At 39.9% G+C, this 23,795-nt stretch overlaps 1 protein-coding gene across 26 annotated transcripts in view; it reads left to right on the forward strand.

Moving 5' to 3' along the window:
• The window catches only part of PHF21A (PHD finger protein 21A), a 192,356-nt gene that overhangs the window by 147,409 nt on the left and 21,152 nt on the right, over window positions 1–23,795 (forward strand). For 20 of the 26 annotated variants that reach the window (XM_027562553.1, XM_027562538.1, XM_027562551.1 and 17 more), the window contains 4 exons: window positions 4,602–4,853; window positions 6,955–7,044; window positions 10,994–11,287; window positions 23,284–23,382. In XM_027562553.1, coding sequence (XP_027418354.1) covers window positions 4,602–4,853; window positions 6,955–7,044; window positions 10,994–11,287; window positions 23,284–23,382 — 735 coding nt within the window. The remainder of the gene's footprint in view (window positions 1–4,601; window positions 4,854–6,954; window positions 7,045–10,993; window positions 11,288–23,283; window positions 23,383–23,795) is intronic. The other 6 variants (XM_027562545.1, XM_027562556.1, XM_027562550.1 and 3 more) reach the window with 2 other exon arrangements.

The raw sequence follows: 23,795 nt of genomic DNA on the forward strand, positions 1-23,795 counted from the left end.
AACCTGTCCATTTGCTACTCTAAACTGCTATACAATGTCCAAAAGAGAAATACTAACATTATATAAAAGGCCAAAGAAGGAAAAATGAAGAGTCCTCATTGTAAATCAGGTAGCTAGAGTGGCCTGCATCATTTTTACCCTGATCTCTAAAGCTATTTGGAAATGAGGCATTCAAACTGACTTTAAAACCCCCCTGACCAGGACTTGCATTTCTTCTAAAAGGTTGTCTATCAGTTTACTTCTTTTGGAGTTTTTAACAGAGTTGGATTGGTTGTTCTCTTTCCAAAGTACAGTTTGATCAGAAAGTGTTTACATGGAAGGAGTTTTTTTAGAATTCATTGTTTCCTGGTACTAGGAGTTTTCTCTATTAATCCATGGAAACTTCTTCTTCAAGTACCATTCGATATTGCACAAATCAGAGGAAATACTTACCTAATACTTAAACAATAGCTATTCCCTTCCCTGGTAATCTGAGTTCTGTACTGGTTTGGGATGGCAATAGTAAGGGGCCTGGGGCTATTCCCAAAACTGTGGCCGCTCCATCTGGTAGCCTATCTGATATTTTAACTGATTTAGCTAAGCTTGTTTTATATTGCCTTTTTTTTTTTTTTACGATAAAAGCTAAAAGATCTTCAAGTTTGGGGGTTTTGTTTTTATGGTAAACTGTCCATCATTATTTATTGGGTGCTCCTTATATGCTGGCTTTTAGTACAGAGAGGTAGTAATGTCTTGGCAACTGAACAACAGCAATGTCCCTGCCTAGACTCTGGTAAACTGTGATAATTCTTTTCATTAATTATGTAAATATTGATTGAGTCTCTACTATATGCAAGCCCAGTGCTGGGCACTGGAGAGGACAGATTCATAAATAAGATAGGGTTTCTGTCTTCAAGAACTTAAAAAATCCAGAAGAGAGGAAGATGTAAACAGCTAACAAGAAAAAAATGAAAACACCAATGAGGAGCTGTGAAAATACCCAAGGACAGTAATATTGACCAGAGGGATCAGAGAGTGCTACATAAAGAAGGTAGCTTTTGATCAGGGCTTTGACAGATAAGAGAGCTCAGTGATGGGGCAGAGGGGAAAGAGCGTCACACTGCAGAGAGAAGTGTGAACAAAAGTATGGACAGAAAGGAAATGCGTGCCTTGGGAATAGCAAGGAGGCTGTTGTGGCTGGAGCCTGGATTCCAGGAAGTGGTGGGAGGGAGATAGAGCCAGGAAGTAGGAAGAGGCTAGCTTGTGGAAGCTCTCCAACCTGTGGCAGAACTTTGGGGGTTTTTGGCAGTCATAGGGAGTCATTAAAGGTTCATGAGGTTAGGGACAAATGGGAAGTTTAATATATGGCATATACTAAATGTTTCAGTCCAGAAAGGATTAACTATAAATTTGGCGATCTGTGTAAGCAAAGAGGAGACGCTAGGAAGAGCAAGCGTTTTATTCTAAGTTGGATGATTAGCATGTACCAAGGCTGGGGAGAGGGAGGGATGGGGGAAGGAAACCAGTTCCCTTTACTTAGCTAACTCCAGCTCATGTTTGTATGTATATTTTGAAAATTTTCCAATCTACAGAAAACAATGAAAGAACAGTTGAACACAGGTGTGCTCTTCAACTTATACTCACAACTCTGTCATTTTAAATGAATACAGATATAAAGAAGCATGCAATTAATAAAGCCAAACAGAAAATAAACCCTTAGAGACAAAAGGGGCTGATAGCTGTCCAAGTGTACAACGGTTACCTTCCATTCAGAACTAAACCAACAATCTGAAATAGATGTGGAAGTTAATTAGAGCCCATAGTAATAATCCCTCTTAAGTTCTGATTTGTACATTGGAGCTGGTCTTTTTAAATTCAGTACCTTGTGCTTTGCAGCCACTAGCCACATGTGACTGTAAAAAACCAATAACTTAGCAAAAAAATAAAAAGATTTTGCTGTTAGTACTTCTTGCCATGTATTTTCTGCATTAACTTCTAGTTCATGCAGTTTTGGTTTTGTCCATAAAGAACCCCTTTATGAAACTGGGAAAACTGCTGTCGTCTCTTGGAAGAGATCATACTTGGACTGCATCAACCAGTCAAGGACTAATCACAGCTTCCATAAAACTAACTTTCTCTGTTTGGGGGCACCTTTCCTTTCTGTGTCTTCTCTTCCTCCTGCCAGAAAAACTCAGAGGTTTTCATTAGGTTTGGATATCAAAATATTCAGATTCTCTTTGTCATCTAAACTCAGAACTCCAGGATCAGTTTATATTCCCTCGCACTTAGAATAGAATAAGCACCAGATGAGTAAAGAGCCAACCAGTACCCGTGGCAATACCTGGTGTCAGTAAATGGTTAGCAAATGTATTCATCAGAAGCTTTTCATCAGAACATACAGTACTAGGTCTTGTGCCTTTATATTCAAAGAGAGTCACGCAGCTGCTAGAAGATAGAAGTGAAATTAGCTACAACTAAATACTTCTAAAGTAGAATAAAAATGCTAACATATGAACACACTGGTTAGAATTCAGTGCTTTTTAGTGTTGCAGTTAATGGTAAGTATATAATTCAGGTTAGTTTGGGGTTTTACTCACTTTTTAAGAATAATTAGTCAGAAAATTGATAATGACTTAACCTGAACCAAGCATATTTCAAACAGAAGTATACTGACCCTCTTTTAATGTAGTACAACATGCACAAACGTTTTTAAAATCCATGTCAGTGAGTTCTGCTGATTATAGCTTTCCTTCCACAACTCGTGGTGGTACCAGGATTGAATGCCATCTGGTGTGACTTACTCACCACTTCAAAAGTTCTGTGTATTTAAATGTTTTAAATTGAAAGATAGAACTAATATCACACTGGGTTAAAAACAGATATTAAGATAGCTGGTAATATGAAGTCAGTCCTTTTCGCTATACTACTGTAACATTTCTGATGATAAATAGCATTTCGCTTTTATTTGGTTTTCATCGCTGATAGGCAGTGGATGGCCTGCTACCTCCCAAAATAAATAATAATTTTCAGTGTTTCCCCTTTTACTCCCATTTCACACTGGAGAGGACAGTGGCAAGGAAAATAAGCCATCTTGTATCATTGACTAAGGGAAGAGGAAACATTTGGGTGATTTTAATTGTAGGCATCAATAAGGATCGCTGATTATTCTCAATATGGAATAGATGAGGTCAGCTTATTACCTTTTTTTTGTTAAAAAAAAAGGTGTTAAAAAGTTAGATAATACATGCAAGTGTATTGTCACGTGAATGTTTAAGGCAGAAAAATTACTTAGAACCAAATGACTTACTACACAAGGACTTGCATAAACACTGAAATAGAAATTCACAAAGGAATTTGTTCAGATCTATTTCAGGGAGAGTGGGGTCCTTCACCCTGGTTGAGGGGCAGTGCTTGTCCAATAGAACTTTCTGTGGTGTTGAAAACGCCACTGGCCAGTTTGGTAGCTGCTAGTCACATGTGGCTATAAATACTTTCAGAGTGGCTAGTGTCACTGAGGAACTGATATTTTAATTTTTATTTTGTTTTAATTAAATTTGAATACCCACATGTGGCTATTAGCTACGAAACTGAACAGGGCAAATACAAAGTAAGAAGAAAAAGAAGAAATATGATAAAATGAGAACCAACAAGTTAGACCAGGTGTATTTTCATGTTTCTGAAACATCTCTGTATTGAGTGACGAGTAGCATTCGATAGATGCATGTGCCATGAAATGAGATTGTTTATATTTTCTTCTTTTGTAGCTGGCTCCTTTAGTTATGCTAGTAGAAAAATCTAGAGAAATGCAGCTCCAAAGCTGCAGAAGTGCTTGTGGAGCATCAGTGACGTCCTCTCATCTTAGTACAGACTCTGGTCTATCAGACTTTCTGAAACTCAGGTGTTTGTTTCCACCCCATCGCCTTTTTCTGGGTCTTTAATCACTTCTGCAGCAGTCCTCCAGAGAGAAGGCTGTTGATAGTGACTCATATCCCTTTGGAATCAAGAGCTGGTATTTACTATACTAGTTGGTTAATAGGTTTCATTATCTAGAATTGGGGATTTTACTGCCTTTGAGGCAACAAATTGTACTAATTCTCATGTGAGTTTCCTTTCCTCCTCTCCAAGGTGACACTCAAAAGAATTAAAATACACTGACTGTCCTTTTATCCCAGGCTTTGTGTCACAGAAGGCAGATAACCAGAATTATATGATAAGTTTCTTCATATTGATGAGGTTGTAACAGTTAGAGATGGTGTGTACCTCATTGATTTACAACTTTTACAAAGTTTAAATTGAGAGGAAGCAAAAATTTACAAAACCAGAAGAAATAGTTACACTCATATGCTCTAACTGTAAACCCACTCTTTTCCTTGTTGAAAATCCTGCAGCACATTATCTTGCAGTTATTACTATAAACAGACTTGAAGCTAAATTTGAGAACTCTGACAAACTTGACATTGTCTTGCCCTGTAGTAAGAACTGTGCTCTGTGTACACAAAAGATATGTTACACCAAAAAGCTTGGCTGATTATGAGAACCATTGCTTTGTTTTCTTCTGGAGGTTAGCATTTTGTTTAGTGGGATGACACTTCAGTGTCCTAATATCTGTTCTCCATGTCTCCTAGAAGACTGTAACTACAGCTTCTATGATTACCACAAAGACACTACCTCTCGTCTTGAAAGCAGCAACTGCGACCATGCCTGCCTCTGTTGTGGGCCAGAGACCTACCATTGCTATGGTGACCGCCATCAACAGTCAGAAGGCTGTGCTCAGCACTGATGTGCAGAACACACCAGTCAACCTCCAGACGTCTAGTAAGGTCACTGGGCCTGGGGCAGAGGCTGTCCAAATTGTGGCAAAAAACACAGTCACTCTGGTAAGCCAGCAGCTGCTACTTATGTGTGCCCACATGAGAGGGTTCAGGCTATGCATTTGTAGACCTATATCCATGTTATACTCCTGCTGGATTTTTCAGTCTCCATCAGTCTTCTACCATTACCAAACTTGCCTTTGGGGCTGACGAAGGAATATGGCATTCCTACTATCTATAGGGGTTAGGGTTAGGATTAGGGTTTCTATAGGGGCTTCCCTGGTGGCTCAGTCAGTAAAGAATATACTTGCAATGCAGAAGACCTGGGTTCAGTCCCTGGGTTGTTAGGAAGATGCCCTGAGGAGGGCATGGCAACCCACTCTAGTACTTGAGGCTTCCCTGGTGGCTCAGACAGTAAAGAGTCTTCAGTGCGGGAGGCCCAGGTTCAATCCCTGGGTTGGGCAGATCCCGTGGAGAAGGAAATGGAAACCCACTCTAGTATTCTTGCCTGGAAAATCCCATGGACCGAGGAGCCTGGCAGGCTGCAGTTAATAGGGTTGTGAAGAGTCGGACATGACTGAGCGACTAACACACACACACACTATCTAAATAACTGTAGAGGTGTCCTGACACCAAGGATGGCCAAAATACGACTTGACTTAAAGGGGGGAAACGCCCTTCACAGAGGCATTTACGCGGCTTCTTGTAGCTGTCCCTCTGTCCTATCCACAGTCCTCCCTGTGAAACTTGAGTGCGCTGGTGCTGTCCTCCTAGTTCAGGGGGAAGGCCCTGCTCATTTTTTTTAGTTCACTCTTCCTTGAAATTGCACCCAGGAAGTACTGGAGTTAGTTGGGGCACTTTAAAAATGTTTAAGACACACAAATAACAGTGTCCATTCCAAGGTCCATCAGAAAAAAACGACCTCTGGAAGGAAGAAGTTCTTGAACAAAAATTGTTCTTGAGATTTCTAGGATAAAGCCATCTAAAACCCAGTGTTTTCAGAATATATCCAAATTGCAGTTTAAAAGTCTGTTCTTAAAGTGGAAGCTAAAGGCTCTTGGTGGCTTTCGAATGATGACCAGTGGTGAGTGAAGCTAGAGGGCCTTAAAGGGAAGCTCTGCTGCTTACCCAGGAATCTTCAGGGAACCAGCCAAATAACTCAGCCAGATGCTGAGAGTTAGAGAATTCTTTGTAGGAATAAAGCCATTCACTGTTAGGTAAAACTCTTATATTAGGAAAAAGCCCATCTGTCCAGGCTGCAAATTTGATTTTACTTTGGAATCAGTGTTGACTTTTAAAATACACAAGTACAAGAGTTCTTGAATGTCAAAGGAAAGCATCTAAGATTGCCGAGTCTGTTATGTTCTACATTAGAGGTATAAGGAAACAAATGTGATTGGTTCACTTTATGGGGCAAAGCATGCAAGCAGGAGAGTAAGAAAGTTTCTTAAGGTGATGTTAATTCAGATGGTTAATTCTCCAGTGAAAGCTTGTAGAAAATAATGTCTGATCGAGAGAATAGTGATGCTGAAAATCCTTTAAGAATACTGAGCTTTAGCACTATTTACAATAGCCAGGACGACGGAAGCAACCTAAATGTCCATCGATATCTGAATGGATAAAGAAGATGTGGTACATGTATACAATAGAATATTACTCAGCCATAAAAAGAAACAAAATTGAGTCATTTGTAGTGATGTGGATGGACCTAGCGTCTGTCATATAGAGTGAAGTAAGTTAGAGAAAAATATCACATTTTAACGCATATATATGGAATCTAGAAAAATAGCACCAATGAACGTATTTACAGGGTAGGAATGAGACACAGATGTAGAGAATGGACACGTGGCCACGGGAGGGGGAGGGTGGGGTGAATCGGAAGAGTAGCAGTGACGTGCGTACACGACCATGTGTGGGACAGAGAGCTAGTGGGAGGCTGCGCACAGCACAGGGAGCTCAGCTCGGTGCTCTGTGACGACCTTGAGGTGTGGGAGGGACGCTCAGGAGCGGGGAGGATATGTGTATACATATAGCTGATCAATTTGTTGTATAGCAGAAACTAACACACATTGTAAAGCAATTATACTCAAAAAAAAGGATGCCTAGCTTTTATTTTATATTGAGTAATGATTTTCCCCTCTGGTTTGTCTTTCTCATTTTTTTTTAGCAGGTTCAGGCAACACCTCCTCAGCCCATCAAAGTACCACAGTTTATCCCCCCTCCTAGACTCACTCCACGTCCAAACTTTCTTCCACAGGTAAGTATATCAGTGCCAAGCCCAGTGACAGGTTAGGTGAGACAAGAATCCTTGTGGACCCTTAAGAAGCAGCCTATAATGTACTTGTCAATTCAGCTGTATTCAGATCCCACTTAGCAAAAGATTCTAGCTGCAGATCCCTATACCATGAAGAAGGCTTTTTTTTTGGCCACACAGCATATGGGTTCTTAGTTCCCTGACCAGGATTTGAACCCTTGCCCATTGCAGTGGAAGTATGGAGTCTTAACCACTGGACCACCAGGGAAGTCCCTCAGAAGAAGCTTATGTTATCATCAGGGGGTTTTTTTTAGCAATGACAAAAGGCTGTAGCAGAGGGATGTATGGAAAGGGAAACTGTCCTAAGTTTAAAATAATTAAGATAGCGCCATTTTTAACCTTATGACATCAACTTACTGCAAGAATTTAGCCAGAACTGCCTGTCAATGGGGAAGGAATGCAGTTCTCCCTTCTCTCCCCCACCACTGAACCCCATATGCTGAGGCGAGTAGGGAGGAGACAGTAGCAAGCCAACTAGTAGAAAGCATTCTGTTCCCTGGGAAGTGATGGCACTGAGCCTTATACTGAAACCCAAAGTCTTGCTAACAAAGACTTAGGCTAGGAAGCTACTAGGGAGCCCAGACCCAAGCAGCACTGCCCATATTCTCATGAGAGCACTCCTCCAGCAATTGGGCTGAACTCACCATTTTCGTGACAGACTACCAGGATTGTCCCAGTATGGGTTTTGACGGGGAGTTGCCTTGCCTGGTAGAAAGATTGGGTATTCCTATCTGAAGCCTTAGCTTTCAGACAGAGAGAGAAGGGCTTGAAGGAAGTGAGTGGTCAGCGGCCATTAGTGATTTCTGAATTGCCTTGGGGAGGGGGATGGGCAGTGCTAACATGAGATAAATCAATAATTTATCAAGTAAATCCTTAATGCTGTAGGTATCAAAAGGGCCCTAAGAACTATGGATGTGAGGGTTTCAAGATAGTTCTCAGCCTCATGCAGCTTCCGACACACGTACGGCAATCACTGTGTCCACTGATGCTTTCAAACTGGTGCTGGAGAAGACTCCTGAGAGACCCTTGGACAGCAAGGAGATCAAATTAGCCAATCCTAAAGGAAATCAACCCTGAATATTCATTGGAAGGACTGATGCTACAGCTGAAGCTCCCATACTTTGGCCACCTGATTCGAAGAGCCAGCTTACTGGAAAAGACCCTGATGCTGGGAAAGATTGAGGGCAGGAGGAGAAGTGGGTGACAGAGGATGAGATGGTTGGATGGCATCACTGACTCAGTGGACATGAGTTTGAGCAAGCTTCAGGAGGTGGGAAGCCTGGTGTGCTTCAGTCCATGGGGTTGCAAAGAATTGGACACTTCTTAGCTACTGTACAATTGTTGGAAGTACTGTATAGTCTGAGAACACATGAGAAGGACACCCATCTCATCCGTTGAGTATTACAGAAAGTTTCCTTGAAGAGTTGACATTCAATCTTAGACCTAAAGTCCTAATGATGTTAGTTTGACATAGTTGTGGAGGAGGAATAAAAACGTGCCGGGCAGAAAGAGGAACATGTATGCAAGTCCACAGTGGTGAGAAACACATAGGCTTAAGGAACCAAAGGAAATTTGATGTGGCTGAGCGTGTGGGCCACGCGGCTGACTCAGGCTAGAGTAACAGGTGGGGATGGATAAGCCCATGGGCCAGTGCCTTGGGAACCTTGGAGGCTATATAGGAATTGGGCCTTACCTAGGAACAGTGAGGATCCATTAAATTGTTCTCAAACAAGTGCTTGGCATGATTATATTTTTGTTCTAGAAAATTCCCCCTTAACACTGTGTAGAGAATAGATTGGTGATTGACTAGACTGGGGCAGGAAAAACCATTAGGACAGTGTCAACAATGACAATAGCTAATGTTTAGAGAATCTTACTCTATGCCACTTATTGTAGTGGGCATTTTACATGGGTTATCTATTTTAATCCTCACAACAACTCTGTGAAAGTAGATGGTGTTTTTTTTTAGATAAGAATCTAAGGTTTAGTCTGTTTTTCAAAGGGTGGGTCATGACCCATTAGTAGACTGTGAAATCAATTTGGTGGACTGTAACCAGAGTTCTTAAGTAAAATGAAGAAAACAGAAAGGAAATGTTAGAGTATGTTGCACATAGTATTGTTTCATGAGGTTTTTTAAAAATAGATGTATAGATAAATGTCTATGTCTATGTATAGATAAATATTTATGTTTACAGTGTAAAACGTATTTTCTGTTATGTATCTGCAGCACACACTATAGGGTTGTCTTAGACGCAGCTAAGTATTCAGACTCACAAGACTATCAAAGGCCACTCTCTGCACCAGTCCACTTGGAATGATACAGGACAGAAACCAGCACTTGCCAGCAAGATAGCATCAGACATTTTTCTTCAGTAGGAGTCCCTACAGGCGTCCATACAACAGTCACTATGGCTATCCAGGGACTGCTCAGGTACAGGCAAATGAGGTCTTCAACAGGACAGTAAGAGAGCCTCCCTGGCACAGAAGCCTTATGCCTCTCAGGAGCCCAGTGTATCTTGCAATAATTCATAGGTATGGCTTTCAAGGTCCCCGCAGTGGACATGCCCGGTTATAAGAGTCACCCCATTTTAGGAAGCCCAAAGCATGGTGTCTGATCTTTTTTTTCAAAAGTGTTTATAGCAAATTTCTCTCTGTGGTTTTTGCAAGTAATGGAAATAGTAGATTTGATTTAGCAACAAGAGGTCATTTTTACCATAAGCAGTGTTCCTACTAACATAGTTGGCATTCTTCTGTTATCAGACTTCCAGGGGTGTACAGCTAGAGTTAACTGAAGGTCAAATTCTTATGTATAAGGAGAAAGGATTTTGCCTCCAGTCACAATTTAGAAAGTTTAAAAAATACTGGCTTAGAGAGATCAGGTATGCTACCTTAGGTTACGCAGCTAACTAGTAAGTGGTAGAACCAGGATTTGAACACAGGCAAGGATAATCCCACGTTTTAATCACAGTTTTCTGCCACTGTTTCAGTAAAATGACACAGCTAGTGTAGTGGCAGTGAGGACAGAAAAGTAGACATATTTGAGAAGGATTTAGGAAGCAGAGGTAGAGTGGAAGCATTAGGAATGATTCTGAAGGTTTTTTTTTTTTTTCCTTCTAAGGTACATTTACTGAGGTAATGATTATAAGAAGAAAGGATTGGAAGAAGTTGATGAGTTTTAGACATGTTGATTTTAAACTTCTTGTGAAATTTCCAAGTAGAGATGTATAACAGAGAGATGAACAAATGATTCTGAAGTTCAGGAAATGTCTGGTCCTAAGATTTAAGTGTGGAAGTCTTCAATATGTAGATAGTAATTGAAGCCATAGGATGCGTGAGAATTCCCAGGAGTGAGGACATTGGGAAGTAAAGGGGTTCCAGGACAAAACCCTGAGAAATAGTTATATTTTGGATTGAGCAGAGGCAGAGGAAGCCCCAAAGGAGACCTAGAGAAGGACTGGCTGAGAACGGGGAGTTAGAGGGCCAGAGATGAGAGTGAACTAAAGCTGTGGGCATGAAGAAAGTTAGGATGCGAGTTCAGGACACTGGCAGTGTGATTACCATTGCTAGGCACAAGTTCTGGGTGGGACCAGTCTCTGGATTAGGCATCTGACCTCAGCCTGAAGAGGTGGCATGGTGTAGGAGAGGGAGCTATGGTTTGGAATCAGAAAATCTACATTCTAGGATAGCATCTGGATCCTCTTAAGAGCCAATGCATCTCTGTAATAATATGTATCCTGAGATCTGTAGAATTGATCATTCTAAAGTGGCTATCAATAAATATTTGTACTGAATACCATTTCACATATATAGTGTAGAAGATCTGGCAGTGTCTAAAGCGTATAGGACTTGAGAAGTTTAAGTAATACGATAATTGTTCTTTCTTTCTCCATAGGTTCGACCCAAGCCTGTGGCCCAGAATAACATTCCTATTGCCCCAGCACCTCCTCCCATGCTCGCAGCTCCTCAGCTTATCCAGAGGCCCGTCATGTTGACCAAGTTCACCCCCACGACCCTCCCTACCTCCCAGAATTCTATCCACCCCGTCCGTGTCGTCAATGGGCAGACTGCAACCATAGCCAAAACGTTCCCCATGGCCCAGCTCACCAGCATTGTGATAGCTACTCCAGGGACCAGACTCGCTGGACCTCAGACTGTACAGCTTAGCAAGCCAAGCCTTGAAAAACAGGTACAGGCTCAGTGTGCACCTGCTTTGGGCAGTAGCTTTGCCGTTGAGGCTGGGCAGCCTGTAAGGGGTCTTTATCTTCTCAAAGGCTCTTTATCTCAGCACCACTGTTAGTTGCTTATCAGGAGATAATTTATCCACAGTACAAAAGGGCCATTCTTACTGAAGAAAGTTGGGGTTGCTTTACGCACCATCTCCTTGTAGGTGGATTCTGATTCTTGTGTGGGTGAGCTCCCCCTGCTGGTTCAGAAGCAGAAATTCACAGATGAGTTCTACTGCCCTCAGTCAGGAAGCACAGATAAGGAAGTAAACAGAAAATGCCATGTTCCTTTCTGCCCAGTGAGAATCCAGATGAGGATATCACTATAAAAGTCAGGAAGAATAAACAAAACAAGGAAAAGAATTTCTTTACAAAGATTTTCCCTGTCTCTCACAGACAATGAGGAGCCAATGAAAAATTAAGATTTCTAAAAGCGTTCTTTTAACTCTAGAGGTTACAGACATTTAGCTCAAATATTGAAGCCTTTCATTTATATTTCTAAAATCAGATTTTGTGTCAGAAATGCAAGTCTATAGAACTAAACCTCCAAGAATACATAAGGGTTCTATGACAGAAAGAGTTTTAAAACCAAGAAGAAGGATTTATAGGCAGTCACCATACTCTATTTAAAGAAAAACCAATGACAAGAAAGACTTTTGCAAAGAAAAGCTCTTTTAAGAAGGTTGCTTTAAAAAGTCATTGACCTATTTCTAATTGCTCAGGCTTGAGTTCTCATTCATCTGAAAATAGTCTCTGGTGATCCTGAATCTTCTGCTTCTGGGTGGCTGACCATGATTCAGAGAGGCTGGCCAGATGGTGGGAAATGAGAAGGCTTCCTGCTGCCTTGGCCGCCTTGAACAGAGGAGCCTTATGCATGGAATACCGGCTTTCTACCCGGGCAGCTCATAAATGCTGCTAATCTGGCACTAAGAATCTGGGTACCACAATCTTGTATCAGGAAACACAAGCAAAAACACGTATCTATTCCTGGGGAGCCTACTCAAACCCTAGGAGATGCTTTGAGGAATATTTAGAGATAAGTGACTTCACATGCATTTTAGATCAGAAGTTTTCAAATTTATTATCAGCGAACTTCAGTATGAAATAAGGAAAGTAAGATGCCCAAGCTTAGGAGTTTGGGTGGAGTCATGTTTGTAGACCATCTGCCGTCATATCCCATGCTGGCTCTCAGACGACCTCTGAGGAGCCTTAGAGTTACAAAGAATGTGGTTTCAAAACATTATTTTAGAATGTTATTTCTCTTTGACCTCTTATTTGATCAAGATACTTTTAGGAGACAAAAATATTTTCCATTTTTTATTTTTTTCTGATTACAACGATGATACACATTCATAGTAAAAGAAAATCCAGATATTACAGAGATACATACGGTAGAAAGTGCATTCCTTCATGATCTGTGAAGAGAGTAAACTTCTCCCATAATTTTTGCCTTCTAAGTTTCTACTAGCAGTTTAGCATCATATTCGTCCATATTTTCTTTTTAAAGCAAAAGGCAAAATCAGATTATATATTACTTTGTAACTTGTTTTTTTCGTATTAGATCTTGAATATATTTTCCTATCTCAGCCTTACATATTGATAGAGCTCTTCATGTTAATTATAATACCATAAAAGTATATCTATAAATTAAAAAAACTTTTCCAGCAGTGAATTCCATGGGCTCCCTTCTTGTTGATCTGATAAATAAATGCAGTCATTGCGGTTCTAGTTTAGCATAGCAGTCCTACAGGTTATCAAGCTCAGTCAGCAAGGATTCTCTTTAGACTCCATTCTCAAGATTATCTTCAGATCTTTCTACTCTCCCCCTTTCTCTTCATATTTCATTTCCAGCATCTCATTTAAAGCTGTTTAAGAGATCTAATAGATAGGCAATATGTAGCCACGGAAGTACCACTTACAGCCTACTCGTAGAGATACCCAAACCTGTATCCTAACATTCTGTATGTGACCAGGCTAGATGGGTTCCTTTCTGCTTTCTGCTCTTTTGTTTAGGATGATAGCAATCACTTAATAAAAATGTGTTGATTCCGTGCCAGCTGTTACGCTACATGTACTGACATGAGGGTTGGTAAGTTAAAGCCTGTGCCATCACAAAACTCAGTCTCTAGAGCATTTGGGGCAGGTGCTGTGACTCTGCCTTCATAGGAGGAAGCACGGCAGGTTGGGTAGTTTCAAAGGCTTCCCTGTAGGAAAGGAAAGAGGTAACATCAGCTATAACAGCAGTTGTCCACTTCTCCTCCCCCTGCCCCCATTAGGCATCTGCAACTTCTTATCCACCCCAGATGAAAGAGCCCCTGTCTTATCCCTTATTAGAAGCCATATTACATTGTGGCTGTGAGAAACTGAGTGGTAAAGTTTAAAGAGCTTTGAGGCTAGAAACATATTTAAGGCAGAAAAGTAGGTAAGGCCAGACAAACTTACATCGGAGCCCCGACTCTGCTTCATTTTATGTCTTTGTCCTCTCCAGCATTCTGTGAAACGGGGCTAAACGCCTGTGGATGCTAGAAAGTCATAAAGCACTTAAAGTCTGTTAGACTGTGCCTGGCACAGTTAGTTCCCAGGAATTAATGTTCATTTTTTATCCATGCCATGCCATCCCATCCCCTGCAACAAAGCCTTCTGTGTATTTCCCAAGGCTAGACTGCTGAAAAAATCCCAGGTTCTATGGGAAAATTTGTCAGATTGCTACCCATTCCCCTACTTCCATTTATTATTTTATATAGAAACCTACACAGTATCTTCTTTTAAAAAAAAAAAAAGTACTTCCAAGTTGAGAATATTATCCTATATATTATCTTCAAGTCCCAGTCTTCCCTTTAAGGAAATTTGAGGTAGTGACTCTTTGCCCTCCAGTGGGGAAAACAGAGCCAAGTGACCAAAAGATGGATTTTGCTTTGCTCTCAATCCAAATTTTAACCTTGATTGGTGTGACCACTTGGACATTTAAAACCTTTGTAAGTGTCTGACTTTGATTATTCGTGCATTGTGGCCTCAAAAGGTGAATTTGTAATTCAGAGGTATATGTGGCTAATTTAGTTCTAGTATTTTCCAGAGTTTTTGGTTTCTATCTTTTAAAACCAAAAAAGAACAAGATTTACAAATTCGTACAGGTGCAGAGTAGGAAATAAAAATAAATTACACAGATTGGGAGTAAACAAATGGGTTTTTTTTTCCCACTTTCAATGGGAACATGAATACAAGAGATATCCCAGTCGTATTCTTAATTTATCTTTGAAATAGTAAGACCAGTGTAACAAAATTGACATTTTGGCCTTGGTGTCAAGCACATGTATACCTTTGATGGATTCATTTTGATATTTGGCAAAACTAATACAATTATGTAAAGTTTAAAAATAAAATTTAAAAAAAAGAATAGTAGAAAAGACTGCGGTAAACTGCAGAGTAATATACTCCGTCTCAAGGAGGCAGCTACTTTTTGACAGTAGCCAATTTTTATCATATGGAAAACTTCTCTAAGAAAAGCCAGAGGGCTTTTCTGGTGGCTCAGTGGTAAAGAATCTGCCTGCCAATGCAGGAGACACGGGTTTGCTCCCTGATCTAGGAAGATCGCACACGCTGCAGAGCACCTAGGCCCACGTGCCACAACTAGGGAGCCTGTGCTGGAGAGCCGGGGAGCCACAGGAGAAGTTTGTGCACTCTAGAGCCTGTGCTCTGCAAAAAAAAAGCCACTGCAATGAGAAGCCTGCACACTACAATTAGAAAGTGGCCTCTGCTCTCCACAACTAGAGGAAAGCCTGTGCAGCAGTGAAGACTTAATGCAGCCAAAAATAAATAAAAACCAGAAATCCAGATAGTTTGAGAGATTTTGAGGTACACTTTTGTTCCTTGTGCTTTTTGGTGTCATAGGTAAGAAACCATTGTCACATCTAAGGTCACAAAGATTTAACCCTAATTTTTCTTCTAAGAGTTGCATGGTTTTAGCTTTTATATGTCGGAGAAGGCAATGACAACCCACTCCAGTACTCTTGCCTGGAAAACCCCTTGGACGGAGGAGCCTGGTAGGCTGCAGTCCATGGGGTCGCGAAGAGTCGGACACGACCGAGCGACTTAGCAGCAGCAGCAGCAGCTCCTATATGTAGGTCAGTAATCCATTTTGACTTAAATTTTCCATATATAATGTGAAACAAGGGTCCATGTGGATACCCAGTTCTCCCAGCACTATTTTTTGAAGAAACTATTCTCTCCCCATTTGAACTATCATCCTGTGATTATTGGAAATCTGTTGGCCATGGATGTATGGGTTTATTTCTGGACTATCAGTCCTATTCTGTTGGCTTATGTGTCTGTCCTTATGCCATTACCAGCCACACTGTCTTAATTGCTGTAGTTTTGAAATTGGGAAGGATGAGTCCAACATTTTTCGTTTTCAATGTTGTTCTGGCTCTTCAGGAGTCCTTGTAGCTCTACATGAATTTGAGAATTGTCTTTTCCAATTTTTCTGCAAAAAAAAAAAAAAAGAGGGAGGGGCTGTTGGAATTTTGATAGGAATTGTGTTAAATCTGTAGATTGTATAGTATTGCCATCTTAATAACAATATTCGGTCTTCCTGTACTTGAACATGGGGGTCTTTCCATTTATTTAGGTTCTCTTTATTTCTTTAGCAGTGTTATATAGCTTTCATATACAAGTCTTTTACCTCCTAGGTTAAATTTATTCCTAGATATTTTATTCTTTTGGATGATATTGTAATTTGAGTTGTTTTCTTAATTTCCATTTAGGATTGTTCACTGCTATTATGAGTTACAATGTGTTAGAAATACAGCTATTTTTGTGATGATTTTGGATCTTGCAATTTTGTTGAATTCATTAATTAGCTATCGTAGTTGCTTTGTGGATCTTCAGGATTTTATGTATGTAAGATCAGGTCCTCTGCAAATAGAGTTTCACGTCTTCCTCTCCAGTTTGGATGCCTCGCATTGCTTTTCCTTGCCTTATTGCTCTGGCTAGAGTTTCCACTACATTGTTCAATAGCAGTGGTGAAGGTGGGCGTGCTTCTCTTGTTTCTCATCTCAGAGGGAAAGCTTTCAGTATTTCACCAGTGAGTATGGTGCTAGCTGTGGTTTCACATAAATGTCCTTTATAAAGCTGAGAAAGTTCCCATCTCTTCCTAGTTTTCTGAGTGTTTGTTTCATGAATGGGTATTGAGTTTTCACAGATGTTTTTTCTGTATTAACTGAGATGATCACATTGTTTTTCTTTGCCTTTGTTTATTAACATGGTATATTACCTTCCATTCCTAAGATAAGTTCTACTTTATCATTGTGTATCATCCTTTTAATATACTGCTGGACTTGGTGTCCTTGTGTTTTATTGAGGATTTCTATATCTGTATTCATAATAGATAACTGTTTTTTGGGAAAGTTTGAGAAAGATTGGTGTTAGTTCTTTAAACGTTTGGTAGAATTCACCAGAGAAACTGTCTGTTCTGGACTTTCTCTTTTGAGAGTATTTTGATTACTGTTTCAATCTCTTTAGTTGTATATTCTCTCGAGATTTTCTGTTTGAGTCCATTTTGGTAATTTGTATGTTCATAAGAATTTATCCATTTCATCTATATTATCTGTCTTTGGTATACAATTTAAAAAAATTTTTAAGTTCAAGTATAGTTGATTTACAGTGTTGTGTTAATTACTGCTGTACAGCATAATGATTCAGTTACCATTCATCTTTATATTCTTTTCCATTATGGTTTATCGTAGGATATTGAATGTAGTTCTCTGTGCTGTACCGTAGGAGCTTGTTGTTTATCCATCGTGTATACAGGATGGATATATATCTGCTACCCCAGACTCTCACCATCCCCTCTGCAAGCCCCTTCCCTTTGGCAGCCTATTGGTGTACAGTTGTTCAGTGTATTCTCTTATAATCCTTTTTATTTCTATAAGATTCATAGTAATGTAGCCATTTTTATTTCTAATTTTCATTATTTGTGTCTTTTTTTGTCTTATCCTGTTTAACTAAAGACTTTTCATTTTGTTGATGTTTTCAAAGAATCAACTTTTGGTTTCGTTAATTCTGTTATTTTTCTATTCTCCAATTCATTTATCTCCACGCTAATGTGGAGATAATTTTTACTATTTCCTTCCTTCCACTAGCTTTGGGTTTAGTTCTTCTTTAGTTCCTTAAGCTATGAATTTAGGTTATTGATTTGAAATCTTTTTTATTTTTTAATGTAGACCATTACAGCCATGAATTTCCCTCCGAGCAGTGCTTTCACTGTGTTTCATCAGTTTGGGTATGTACGATTATCATTTTCATTCTTCAGGGAGATAGAAAATTTCCCCAGTGATTTCTTATTTGTTCCACTGGTTGTTTAAGAGTATGTTGTTTAATTTCTACCTACTTAAAAATGTTCAGTATTGCTTTTGTATCAAGTTCTGGCTTCTATTATCATCATAAAAAATACTTCATATGATTTCAGTCTTTTAAAATTCATTAGGATTTGTTTTGTGTCCTGAAATAGGGTCTGTCCTGAAGAGTGTTTCATGTGCACTTGAGAAGAATGTGTATTCTGTTGTTGTTGAGTAGGTTGTTGTTTGTATGTCTCTTAGGTCTAGCTGGTTTACAGCATTAAGTCCTCAATTTCCTCATTGATCTTCTTTGTACATGTTCTTCCCTTTATTTAAAGGAGGTATTAAAGTCTTCAATTATTATTATAGAACTGTATATTTCTCCCCTTCAGTTCTGTCAGTATATGTATCATATATTTTGAGACTCTGTTGTTCGGTGCCTATGTATTTGAAATTGTCATATCTTCTTGATGAATTGACTCTTTTGTCAATATAGAATGACCTTTTTGTTTCCTATAACAATCTTTGACTTAAAGTGAGTTTAAATGTCTGATATTAGGATAGCCATCCCTATACTCTTTTGACTACTGTTTCCATGCAGTATCTTCTTCCATTCTTTGATGGATACCTTGTGTTTTTGTCTCTAAAATGTAGAGAGCGTATTGTTGTATCTTGTTTTTTTTTAAATCCATTCTGCCACTCTTGTTGTTTGATTTGTGAGTTTAGTTACACTTAAAGTGGTTACCTATAGGCACAGACTTAGGCCATTTTGCTATTTTGTTATCTACATGCCTTATATCTTTTTGGACCAATGTAATTTGATTTGATCCCAGCTTAGCTTCAGTAGTATACAGAAGCTCTGCCCACCCCCTGCCCGCCATTATGTTGTTATTGTCTCACATTACACCTTTATGTATTGTGTAGCCATGAACACATATTTAGAATTTCTGTTTATGCATTTCTCTTTTAAATCATATAGGAAGCAAAAAGGAAAGTTACAAATCAAAGCCACAGTAATACCGGATTTTACATTAACCTATATAGTTACCTTTACTGAAGTTTTTGTTTTGGGGGAGGGGGTTTAATTTACTGTCTGAGGGTTTTTTAATTTCATCCTGAATAACCTAAAGGGAATTCTTTTAGGATAGGCCTGTTAGCAATGAACTCCCTTGGCTTTTTGCAGGAAATGGAATTCTTGGTTGATAATCTTTTTTTCTTTTAGCACTTCATTTATTTATTTATTGGCCACACCACATGGCATGTGGGATCTTAATTCCCTGACTGGAGATTGAACCCGTGGCCCCTGCAGTGGAAGTGTGGAGCCTTAACTACTGGACCACCAAGGAGGTCCTTCCAGCACTTTAAACATGTCATCCCATTGCCTTCTGGTCTCTGGTTTCTGATGAGAAACTGACTGTTAATCTTAGTGAGGACCCCTTACTAAGGGGCGATGCATCGTTCTGCTTTTGCTGCTTTCAGGATTCTCTTTGGCTTTTGACAGTGTGATTGTGTTGTGTTTCAGTGTAAGTCCTGTTTGAGTTTATCCTCCTTGGAGGTCATTGAGCTTCTTAAATGTATACAGGCAAACCTCGGAGATACTGTGAGTTCAGTTCCACACCACCACAATAAAGCAGATAAGGGTAGTCACGTGAATTTTTTGGTTTTTCAGTGCATATCAAAGTTATGTTTATACTGTGGTCTACTGATTGTGCAGTAGCATTATGTCCAAAAAAAAAAAAATGCATATACCTTAATTTAAAAATGCTTTATTGATAAAAATGTTGGCCATCATCTGAGCCTTTAGCAAGTTATAATCTTCTACATTAGTAGCATCAGATCACTGATCACAAAACACCTTATTTATATTATTGAATATAATAATAACAGAAATGTTTGAAAAATTGTGAGAATTATCAAGATGTGACATAGAGGCAGGATTGCCACAGACCTTCAGTTTGTAAAGAATGCAATATCTGCAAAATCCCATAACGTGAAGTGCAGTAAATAAAGCAAGGTATGCCTGTAGATCCTGTATTTCATCAAATTTGGGAAGTTTGTAGCTGTTTTTCTTTAAAGATCATTTCTGTTTCTTTGTCTCTCCTTTCCCCTGGGAATTATAACATATGTTGGCATGTTTAGTAGTGTCTTGCAGGTTTCTTAGGCTCGGTACATTTTTCTGCATTCGTTTTTGTGTCTGCTCCTTAGACTGGTTAATTTCAGTTGTCCTGTCATCAGGTTCACTGACTATTTCTTTTGCCTAAACTCCTTTAATGAATATTTCAACTATTTTTCAGTCACAGATTTCTATTTGCTGCTTTTAAATAATTTCTGTCTCTGTATTAATATTTTGTTTTTGGTAAGCCATTGTTCTCCTGGGTTATTTTTTCATTTTTTGCCATGGTTTGCTTTAGCTCTTTGAGCATATTTAAGACAGTTGACTTAAAGTCTTTCTCTAGGGAGTCTGATGTCTGGGCTTCCTTAAGGCCAGTGTCGTCTTATTGTTTTTCCCCAATGAAACAGCTATACTTTCCTGTTTATTTGTGTGCCTCCTAATTGTGAAAAACGTTCACTTTTAAATTACAACGTGATAACTCTGGAAATTAGATTCTCCTCCTACCCCGGGGTTTATTGTTATTGATTGTTGAGAGCCTCTGCTGTTTTTCTGTTTAGTGCCTTTTCCAGACTGTTTTTACAAATACTATTTCTTGTCATCTGTGGTTATTGAAATCTCTGTCCTATTAGATTTACTTAAACAACTGGAGCCAAAAAGAAGAAAAAGGTAATAATAAGTAAATTAAAAACAGAAAAGCCTATCTTGGTCTTTGCAGATTGGCTTTGAGCAGGGGCATTCCTTCTGTGCTAAACAGGCCACCTGTAACTGTCTTAGACTTCACCTCTTTCTTGGACAGAGCTCAAACATCAGCAGAGGTGCAAGCTTAGGGTTCTCTCAGCTCTTTTCTAAGGATGCATCTAGTCCCGGTAATGCTCCATGCACTCTGGATTCCCCAGTGTATGGGATAGCTGTTTAAAGCCTTCACTCCTCTAAGAATCTTCCTCCTCAGCCTCCTCCTTCGTAGGCCTTTGAGTCTGTCTGCTGCATACTCCATCCAGCATCCTTTGCACACGTAACTACAAGTAGCTTATGTCTTTAGATGCTTTCATCAGATGGCACTTGGAAAGCCACTCCAACCTTAGGTGGGCAAACACAGGTCAACCTCTGTGCCAGTCCTCAGGGGATTACCAGACAGGTCAGAATACACAGCTACACGTTGAAAACAAGGTTCAGCAAAACACACCAGGAGCACAGGTTACCATCTCCAAAGCCTCTGCTGAGCTCGTGGATGGCTTTGTAGGTAGGTAGGGGAAAATAGTTTCTTAACAAAATTTAGCAGCTTCTTTGTTCAGTAGGTGCCTCACTGGTTGTTCTCAGTTTTTTATTAGATTGCAAAATTTTAAAAAGTTGATTCTCTCTGTTTCTGCCAGCTTAATGTTTGTTTCAGTGAAAAGAATGATTCTAAAACTCCCTGTCCGGCCATTTCTGTGATGTCACTCCCCTCCCCTAATTTTTTTTTTCTTGTAAGCAGTTTTAAACAACAAAAATTTATTATCCCACACAGTTCTTGAGGTCAGAAATCAGGTTGCCTTTCAGCGTGGTGGTCCTGGCTCAAGGTCCCTGACAAATTTGCATTCAGATTAGTTGGCCAGAACTGCAATCATGTCAAGGCTCAAGTTGCCCTGTGGCATGTGGTGTCTTCCTGGACCAAGGATTGAACCCGTGTGTCCTACATCGGCAAGCAGATTCTCTACCACTGAGCCACCAGGAAAGTCCCCCTTCCTGTTGTTTCGTTTCCTTTATCTTTATTTTCTTGGATGATTTTGGTATTGTTTATGTAACCTTGAGATAGCTGTACTCTTCTTACACGAGAGAAAATTTGAACCTTGGATAATTCCTTAGCGAAGAGGAATTGGTTTGATCTTCCCTGGAGGCATTACCACCACCTGCTTTATTCAGCCCTAGAGATGGAAATAAGAAACCCGAAGAGACTTCACACAACCTTGGAGTAGAGCAGCAAACCCTTATAATTGACCCCTTCTCCCTCCCCTATCAGACTCCTGTTGTTCCGATCCACAGAGCTATGAAATCAGCTTCCTGGGCACGCAGGACCTTAAAACAGCCACTATAAGCTACTTTCCCATTATCTTCCTTTGTAGGTGTGTTTGGTGGTTTGTTTTTTGGGGGAAGTGTGTCCTTTTTGGTTAAAACAAAAAAAAGTGTGTGAGAGAGGAGAGCAAGTGATTCTTCTGGAAGGTTCTACTCCCCACCCAGAAGATCAGCACCTCTTTACAGCATACCTGCTCTATGGTGAGGCCCTGTGCTGGGTGCAAAGGGATGCTAAAGTGTAGAACAATCCTGCTCTCAAGTGGCTTCTGTATAGTCCAGAGGTGAAATATTACCGTGATGAAAAAGAAAAAGAAAAATGCAAAGTAGCATTTATGCCCCTAGTGGTTGCCACAGTACTGATAAGGCACATGCTTAAACTTTCCTAAAGCAATAGTGTGAGAAGCAGAAGGAAAATAATGGATGTGGCCAGGAAATAAAGTGAAAGTCTTTGTTATTATGTTTGTTTTTCAGGTCTAGGAAAATATTTCACAACATAATGATTTCTGAGACCTTTTGATATCCTGCTTGTAGAACCTTCTTTCTACATTTGGCTTTCGTTTGGCTCCTTCTCATCAATAATCAGACAGTTTCACTCTTATTTAATTACTTGTTGCCATACAAAAAGATCATTTGCATCTTCATTGTTTTTAATTTTGAAAAAGTAAATTAGGTTTGTGTTTATACTTTTGTATCCACTCTTCTAATATCATTTCAGTATTTACAGAGGATTTCATAACATGAATTAGCCTTTGGGTCATGATGAGAATAGAAAGGCCAACCCAGCCCCCAGTCTACCAATTTGCTAGCTTCCTCTTGTGTCTGAAGATGGTAATGCTACTGGTGGTGCTTCGTTTGAATGGACGCACCTGGAAGGTGAGGTTGGCTACAATCAGGATGTCAGCCTTTTACGAGGTAGTCTTTCCTTGGCAATTGCGTCTGTCCTCTAATGGATGATACAGGCAGATTTTAAGTGTCCCGAGTAAGCAGAGTTCTGCAACCTCTCTTAAGGCTGTGATTGGAATTCTTCTGAAATAGAAAAGTGTGTATGTAAGACTTTTTTTTTTTTAACATCATTCAGATCTTAAGTGCACTGTGAACCAGAGCTTGCCCTATATGTAACAAGAATGGACTTATTTCTGGAAAACTACTCCTTTATCCTAAAGTACATAGAAATAGACTATTGTAATTTTTTTATTTGGCTGCTCCGGGTCTTAGTTGCAGCATGTGGGATCTAGTTCCCTGACCAGGGATCAAACCCAGGCCCCTCCATTGGAGCACAGAGCCCTAACCTCTGGGCCACCAGAGAAGTCCCTCCCCCTTCTGACCTGAAGTCCATATTACCTCCTTTATTAATGTTTCCGGTTTGAGTATGTTCTTTTCTTTCTTGTTGGCAACAAAGTATGTTTGCTTTTAGTCTCTTAATAAAAAGTGAATTCTGAAGTTTGATTTAATTTTCCTCTTCTAGACGGTTAAATCCCACACAGAAACAGATGAGAAACAAACGGAGAGCCGCACCGTCACCCCGCCTGCTGCACCCAAACCAAAACGGGAGGAGAACCCTCAGGTAGGCCAGCCCTCCCAGGCATGGCTCAGTCTCTGAGATGTGACTTTACTCTCATACATCAGGGGGGACCCTTGCTTTCTGAACCACTTGATTTCCTTTTCTTGTGCTTTCTCACTCTTCAGTGATGTTATTGCCAAATCAGGTTGGCCTGGGACAGATTAAGAGTGTGGCCTTAGGGTTCACGAGCTGGCAAACAGAGATTCCATAGCTGTGTCACAGATTTGAATTGTGTGATGCATGACCATTTCCCCAGGTACCCCCTGGCATTCCTAATGATCATTCTGTTTTGTTTGTCTCAGCCAGCATCTATAAGGGGTTCGGTTCACTCAGTTAACGTGTATCTATGTTATTGATTACACTCGTTACATGTGCATTTTTGTTATTACTATTGTATTGCATTAGATCCCCAAATC

The sequence above is a fragment of the Bos indicus x Bos taurus genome, chromosome 15 (assembly GCF_003369695.1).
Source record: "Bos indicus x Bos taurus breed Angus x Brahman F1 hybrid chromosome 15, Bos_hybrid_MaternalHap_v2.0, whole genome shotgun sequence".
NCBI lineage: Eukaryota > Metazoa > Chordata > Mammalia > Artiodactyla > Bovidae > Bos > Bos indicus x Bos taurus.